We start from the raw sequence: 8,511 nt of genomic DNA, 5'->3' as shown, positions 1-8,511 counted from the left end.
GCAAGAGTAGCAACCATGAGATGTTTTGGAGATTTGTAGCATTTATTAAAATTAGGTGAAGATGACCCATCAAGCACACTCATGACCAATGAATACACTAGTCACCTACAAGGACACTAGTGACCAAAGGATCCTTTTGTTGACGTCAAGCTAGTAACCCTTATCAAACAGTAGTGTCCCTTGATTGCAAAGCTCTAAAATTTCATAAAGATGCCTACCAAAAATTGTGCTCCTCCAAGGTTGTAGAACTAATTAATGCACCTATAAGGGAGAAAAAATTGATAGAAATCTTGAGGGTGTCAAAATGGTTGTTAAAAAGGGAAGATATCACACTTCAACCCAAGTAGCTTGCATAGCTTCAAGTTTGTGTGTCCTAAGGTGTAGGCATGCAGGGGAAATATGTAGCAATGGTGTTAGTGATGTCTTAAAAGGTTGTCAAATTAGGAAAGTATGTGTTGTGCTTGTGTATGGAGCATCAAGTGTCAAGGTCTCTATTGTGATGCAAGTATAGTTCAATATGAATGTAAAGCCCATACTATCTATAGGGCTAAAACTATATGAGACAATCAAGCACACAATAGGTATGATTAGGAGCATTCTTTAGGGTAACTGTAGTCTTTATTCCATTATGTGTTGAGCAAGAGATAAAAAATTCAAATTTGTAGTCTTCATTCCATTGTGTTTAGCACCATTCCAAGTGCTCTATCCTCTTTAGTAGGGTAACCTATAACTATAGGGCGAAGCTAGCCCCCTAGTGGCAACAAGGAGTTCAAAGATGTGCTAGGGGTTCTAAATGGAGCTTCAACGTGAATTTGTGATACTACAATATAAGTGGAGTACTTAACATGAGAACGCTAGAGAAACAATAGAAGAATGAAATGAGAATGCCAAGAAACAATAGAAGAATGAAATGAGAATGCCAAGAAACAAGAAGAGACTGGGAACATTTGTCCAAAGATTGGAAGGCGAAGAATATGATTTGAGTTACCACTGGCAAGAGAGGCATTCAAATTGAAGAGGAGTGCTATTGCATGTGCACTCGTGTTCTAAAAGGACATAGCAATGCAATCAAGGGGGATGAGATTTTGACAATAGAAGGGCTCTTGGTTTGGAGGTTTAACACAAAGGTGATGGGTTTTAGGCTCAAAAACAATCAAAATGATGCTTCATTACATTTGGAGTGATAGAAACTAAAATGAGTGAAAAAAATATGGGTTAAAGTGTGATAGCTACCCTTTTTAACTCTATAGATAGGAATTCTTTCCAAGCCAAAATATGGGTAAAAGTGTGATATCTACCCTTTTTAACTCTATAGATAGGAATTCTTTCCACTTTGACATAAGCCAATAAGAACATAAACCCTCAATGGTATTCTATGATAAATCATATCACATGTAGAACGAATGACAATCTACATAACATTGGGTAATCATCAAATGCAAAAATACAAAATTGCACATCATACCATTTATGTATATCATTAGGAAAAAACTTGTATAAGATCCAAAGCTAGAGACCAATGTTTCGTGAAGAGTCAATAGTTTATTTTATAAACCAAGGGTCCCCTTGGAAGATATAGTTTGTTTCTTGCTTTGTGGAGAAAAGTACCATGTCCTTACCTCTCATGGCATTATTATAAGTCTGAGAAAGCGCCCATAAATCTATAGATCAAAACTTTTTCTGTAATTGTCCATTCTGTTTAGTTTCATTCATCCAAAAGTGGAATTCCTTGGAGGGGAGGAACGGACTTTATGACTTATTTGTTCCCATCTTTTAGGAATCGATGGAAATCTTCCCACGGATTTCGTTTGTTTCAGGAGAAGTTGCAAATTTGAAATACATGTGATGAGATAATCCAAAAGTGGGTGTGACGGACTAACGGAAGAGCTGATGGTGAGAGGGATCTTGGAATTGTGGGTCGGGATTACACCTAGAAAAAGTTGTGTAGAGAGCATAGCGGGACTTGTTAATTCATCTACAAGTAACAACAGTTACACACCAACTTTAAGAGCCAGCTTTTATTAACATTTCAGTAGTTTACTTTCTCTTCGAATTTCTGGATTACAAGTATGGCGATCATTTAACTACCTCAAATATGTTTTAATAGAAAACATTTTTCTTCGTAAGAACTCATCTTAAAACATAATTATTGCTTACAAGTATGCCTAGAAAGTCTGTAGCTTGGTAAGCTAGGCTTTCTACTTTTCCCAAATTAAGTGCCATAAGGCCCATAGGTAACATATGATAATGTAAACTTTATGCAATGTCTTTCTGATATAGGTGCCTGCAGATATGAGTATCATATTTGGAATAGCATTTGGCATACCAATCTTGGTCACACTGCCACCAACAATCCTAAGCCAAAAAAATTATGCATCATAATATATGTACCTATGATTTGGAAATTGTTGATTACATCGGATCTTCACTGAAATCTTGATTCACCGTCTCAGTTACAAATAAGTACAGAAAAAAATGTATCTCAAGTTCTCTGGTTTTTTATGTTTTTGACTCGCTATTGAATACCTTGGATTATATCTTAGAGAGACCCTCTATTCACATTAATTTCGAAACAAAAAATGTTATGCATTATTGTTAATCCTTCCTTGAGTATAATATACCCTAATATTAGAACTGGAATTCAGCGGATTCCATTAACAAATGGCATTATTTCCGTGCTTCTTCACTGATATATTGAAGGTATCTAAATATAAATGCAGAACAATTCCTGACCTTAGTAAAACAATAACAAAATAAAACATGAAAGACAAGATGAAGAAAACCAAGGTTACCTTTTTTATCAGAAAATATTATTTTCCACCAATTGCTAATAATTTACAGATAGCCGATCCATGTCCGCACTCTTCCAAAATAAATGATGGATTCAAAATGAAAATCATACATTTATATCCGTCACAATACCATTACGTAACTATAGTGGTTTGAATGGTATAAAGGCTTCTTCAAACAATCAAATGAATATCGCTTATAATAATGAATTAGGCTAGTCTCGTCAAACAGAAACTTACATAATTTTCTGTTAAGTTTAGTGATTTGGCAAGTACGCTCCACCATACTCGTGGATGTATATATATCTGCTACTCCCAAAATTAATCAAATAATAGAGACATTCTTACAGAACAATTAAAGTCAAAAATTGAGATAATTAACCCAAATATGTTACTGAAATAGTTTTTCTGATTACCAGTGGTGCTTTATCGACAAAGTTTTTAAACCTTGAAAAATTTAGTATTAAAACAGAGCCCCAACATTTATATTAATTTCAACGCAGGGAAACAAAAGCGCATTCAATACATATTTTTTCTCCAATTATTCCCAATATTCAACTACATTTATTGATGATTTCTATTTAAAAGAATTGCCTGATATCATTATCACCTGTAGTCTCATAAAAAAAGCTCTTGTCGTTGCAGTTGAATCAAAAACATTAGACTACAGTTGCATTACAGTTCAATGTCCATGATTCGTGTACTGCTAGATTTCCAGAGTACACTATTCCAATCATAGACATGCTACTTGATACTATCTAATAGATATGTCAAAAGACTTGGGCGTTGAATCCTTCCCGCAATTTTTTTCTTGATTTAACAATGGATCATTCTCTTCTGTTTCTGCTTGTTTTTGTTGTTTTGGCAAATCGAACTTCTTCCTTTGAGCATTAAAGAAGTTTTTGAAGTACAAAGAACCAAAGACTAACCCCTGTTCAAAATCAATTGCCACAAAACTAAAATTAACAATACGCTTTACAAGTTAATTTCACCTAAACAGCATAACATCTGTTTTTGATTGGAATAATTGAACATGTTGAAATATTTATGTACCATTTGTTATTTGGTTAGTAAATGATTGTTAACATACAACTTCTGTAAACAAATTTCTTCTGGAAAGAACCACGTAACAATATTTCCAGAAATTTTGTCTAATAGAGTTATTTTCTGTGGAAGCTTAGAATCTCTACAAGTGTACAATTTACCAGAAAAATGTTTACTGTATATGACTAAAGCTATTTAGCAATAAAGACAAGCATTTGAAAAGTAAAAACAGACAAGTAAACACTTACTGCCCCAATCCACTGTACCCAGCTTAAGGGATGCGCAAACCATATGCATGAAAGCAAAATGCTAACAAGCTGCTCAACATAGTTATTCAAATGTAAGTCAAATATTATTTCTCATATTTTACTAAGCTATCGTATCTATAGATCAAGTATTCAGCCAAAAAGTGAATATCAATACTGTGAAAAGAAAAGGAAAAGTTCTATAGGACAAACTCCCAAAATAATCACATGTACATATGATATCCAAAAAATCAACCTGTCTTGTTGTCATAATAGTTGCAAAGGTAAGTGCTCCAAATGTGCGGATAGTGTAGGAAATAAAAAATTGACTAGCTGTTGCAACCTGCATATATAGAAAATTGACAAAACACCTTATTAGTTTACATTTGGTAAAAGATGAAGTTCAAAATTAAAAAAAAATTAAAAATAAACCAAGTTCAAAAACTCCCCATCAAGTTTATAACTAATAATTCTTTAAACTAAACTGAATTCAGAAGCATGTGCCCGTCATATAAGTGTTTTAAATTATTATTTTATAAGCTAAGGTTAGAATTCTTTGAAGCATGTCTATTATTTTTTATAATGTTTTTTCATACTTAAGTTCTATTATTTTTTATAATGTTTTTTCATACTTACATTAACTTTTACATTGTGTAATATTGTATTTTTTTAATATTTTTTCTAATTTAAAAATATTTAATTTCTTATTATAGCAAAAAAAAAATGGCAACATGTTCGAGTTCAGTGGGTGGGGGTTACAAGACTCTCAACCAAAAATTTCAAATTGATGGAGGATCTCCTTTATGGAATTATACTACAATGCATCAACAACTTCCAAGAGGTGGGGGATATGAATGGACTTGTAATTTTTGTAAAACCAATTATAGGTGCTCGTATTATCGAGTGAGACGTCACTTTTGTGGCACTGCTGGGAAAGGAATTAAACTGTGTGTAGGGCCAAATGAGAAAGGGTTGTTTGCAACACAAATAGCAACATTCATTAGAGAACAAGAAGAAGTTGATCAAGCTATAGCAAGAGAAAAACTAAGAGCTCATCCATCTGCAAGCAAAACACCAATGACTTTACTCAATGATCATACACTACTAGAAAAGGCCCCCCATCACCCTTTCTTGGATATACCCACTATGCAAGATGAAGTTGAAGTAGAAAATTCCCTTGTTTCCCGCAAAGGAGGCCCATTGGAGAAAGCATTCAAAATGGTATCAAGAGATATTGTAGAGCAAAACATTGCGCGTTACCTCTATGCCAATGGTCTTCCTTTCAACTTGGTAAGATCACCATATTGGCGGGAGATGGTGACAACAATCAATAATGCACCTACTGGTTTCAAAAGTTCTAGGTATGAAAAGGTATGCACCACCTTATTGGCAAGAGAGAAGAATTTTGTAGACCAATCATTGAAAACGATTAGAGATTCTTGGGGTGAATTAGGTGTTTCTATTGTTTCTGATAGATGGAAGGATGGCAAAAACCGCCCATTGATAAATGTTATTGTAGCGTCCCCCAAAGGGACAATGTTTTTGAGAGCAATTGATTGTGAGGGGCAGCTCAAAGATGCAGAATTCATTTTCAGAATCCTCTTTGATTGCGTAGATATGGTGGGACATGAAAATGTTGTCCAAGTCATCACAGACAATGCAAAGATTTGTAGGGCTAGTTGAACAAAGATATTCACACATTTTTTGGTCACCATGCATTGTACACTCCCTCAACTTGGCGATCCAAGCAATTGGCACTCAAATAGAGTGGGTGAAGGATATCTACCAAGAGGGTGAGGAGATGCAAATGTTTGTGACAAACCACCATATGTCACAAATCCATTTTCAGGAGCTTCTCAAGGTTGGAATTGCTGAAGGTAAATTTAATTTATCTATTTAATTTTATTTATGCCATGTTTAATGTTATTTTATATTTTTTTAAATGTGTTATTGATATATTTTTTACATGAACCTAGGTTGCTGCGACCCGATTTGCATCACATACAATAATGTTGAGACGTCTTTTGTAATACAGATGCAAAAGTGTATGGATTTCAAAGAATCGATGTTGTTCAATTAATCAAGGAGACAAAGCTCCTTTAAATAGAGTTACAAAGACGATGTTTATAAAAGAAACAATCGTTAACTAGAGGCGAAGTTAGAAACAACTTAAATGACCATTAATAACACAGAGAAAGATATTATTCTAATAGCCTCCCTTAATGGTCATTGTTCTAACTACCAAGAGAAATAACAGAGAAGGTTGCCCACTTCTTCTCAGAACACACTGCAACAAAAGACGAGCCTGCCACTGACTCTACCACTTGAGATGAGTCTGCCACCAACCCTCCCAGATACTACAAAACTTCTGGAGATACCCAAAACAACACCAACCGTCCAACCTGATGTTGGAAAACTGTCCCTCCCTGTAACCAGAGACACCAAGAACAGCTGTCACGATTTTGACGAAAAAATCGACAAACCCTTCAAACTATTGCAAATGAGCAAGATGCTCGAAAATAGACTGCAAACAAGAGACGGGTGCAGATGTTCGCACAATGACTCCAAGTGCGACTAAAAACAGATTGCAGCAAAGTGCAACTTTTGAGGGAAAAATCATAAACCCTCCCATGATTTTTTTCAAGGACAAAAAAATTAAAAATATTTAAAATCCATACATAACTTTTTAGGACAAAATTATTAAAACCCACAAATATTTTTAAGGGAAAAAAAATATTAAAACCCATCAGAATTTTTTGTCAGGGAAAAAATATTAAAAACTGAAACAAACATCGATGCCCAGAAGCCATCTTCACGCTTTTCAAGGCACAAAAAACAAGGTACTGAGAAGATGATGAATGCACGAAACCTGAGGTACGAAGTTCAATGCACTGAGACAAGTATAGGCACAAATTCGCTGGCACAAAATTTGAGGCACGGAAAACGAAGCATCCAAAAAAATTTGAGACCAACCCAGAAAAGCTCTCAAAAAACCCACCAAGAATTTTCAATCAAAATAAAATTTCAACTTGAACTGAAGGGTCAAAACCCTAGTCAAAAATTGCAAAAGCCTTAGGTGGCCATGAAAATAACAAATGCCCAGAAAAGTTTTCTAACCAAGAAGCTAGAATCCACAAAAAAAACTTGAGAAATCTGCAAAAAACCCGTCTCAAGCCGTCATGATTTTGGGTGAAAATCGCGAAATGCAGAATGCTATCAGAAAAAAAAACGCGTCACCAAACATGAACTAAATACAGGCGCCGCTAACAAGATTACACGCGATTTACAGGAACAACACAACGAAGCAAACAGAAAGGCCGCCAACGCAAGCAGCGATAAAAGGGTGTCGTTTCGGGAAAAAACAGGTGGAAAAAATGCGAAATGCAGGTCGCGCGCGGCGAAGGCAAAAAGAATGCGCGGGAAAGAATCGCTAGTAAAAAAAAACTTTAAAATCACGACCCTAACAAACTCGATGTCGCGTAAGAAAACAAATCGTGGGTCGTCGCTGCAAACGCGCAAAGAGACGGGAGGTCGCAGAGCCAACCAGACACAGGTCGAGGGGAAAAACGCAACGGAAAAAGTTTGTTTCAAAATCTGAAAAATTTTATTCGAAATTTTTTGAAAACAAAATCTTTAAACCGAGCTCTGATACCATAATACAGATGCAAAAGCATATGGATTTCAAAGAATCGATGTTGTTCAATTAATCAAAGAGACAGAGCTCTTTTAAATAGAGTTACAAAGACAATGTTTCTAAAAGAAACAATCGTTAACTAGAGGCGAAGTTAGAAAGAACTTAAATGACCATTACTAATACAAAGAGAAAGATATTATTCTAATATTTGAAGGTGAAAGAGGCATTGAGTGCCATGGTTATTAGTAACCAATGGAGTATTTGGAAGCAATCAAATTTAGTGATGGCCCAAAAGGTTAGGGATTTGATCTTGAATCTTAATTGGTGGGATAATGTGGAATACCGATACAGATGCAGCACGTTTGGAGGAAGTCTATGATAGCATGGACACCATGATTGAAAAAATCAAAGTCATAATAGCAAAAAGAGACAAGGACCCCCAAGAAGCATTTTCAAAAGGGTGAAACAAATCATTCATCATCGGTGGAACAAGATGACCACGCCATTGCACCTCCTTGCACATGCTTTATCTCCCATGTACTATAGCAATGAAGTGCTTTCCTTGCTAGGGAGAACTAAACCATATAGAGATCCTGAAGTTGCTGCTGGGTACAAGCGGGCATTTGCTAGCCTCTACAATGATCCTGAAGTGGTGGAGAGTGTTAGGAAAGAGTTTGGTTTGTTTATCTCAGGAAGAAGTCATAGTCCTTGTGCCATTAATGACCAATCCAAAAAGGATGGAGTTACATGGTGGTACCTCCATGGTCAAGATTTTATGTTCCTCCAACCTCTTACAATC

The 8,511-nt window shown here is 35.4% G+C and overlaps 1 protein-coding gene across 2 annotated transcripts in view; it reads right to left on the bottom strand.

The window, feature by feature from the left end:
• Positions 1-3,224: 3,224 nt before the first annotated feature.
• Positions 3,225-8,511, bottom strand: part of LOC131063014 (UDP-galactose/UDP-glucose transporter 5B) — a 45,880-nt gene continuing 40,593 nt past the window's right edge. For both annotated transcript variants that reach the window (XM_057996776.2, XM_057996775.2), the window contains 3 exons: positions 4,335-4,421; positions 4,082-4,150; positions 3,225-3,720 (listed from right to left, as the gene is read on the bottom strand). In XM_057996776.2, the coding sequence (XP_057852759.2) occupies positions 3,544-3,720; positions 4,082-4,150; positions 4,335-4,421 (333 nt within the window). In that variant the 3' untranslated portion in view covers positions 3,225-3,543. The remainder of the gene's footprint in view (positions 3,721-4,081; positions 4,151-4,334; positions 4,422-8,511) is intronic.

The sequence above is a fragment of the Cryptomeria japonica genome, chromosome 2 (assembly GCF_030272615.1).
Source record: "Cryptomeria japonica chromosome 2, Sugi_1.0, whole genome shotgun sequence".
In the NCBI taxonomy this organism is placed as follows: domain Eukaryota; kingdom Viridiplantae; phylum Streptophyta; class Pinopsida; order Cupressales; family Cupressaceae; genus Cryptomeria; species Cryptomeria japonica.
Note: the sequence above shows the minus strand (reverse complement) of the source record. Positions and strands in the feature narration are given on the sequence as shown.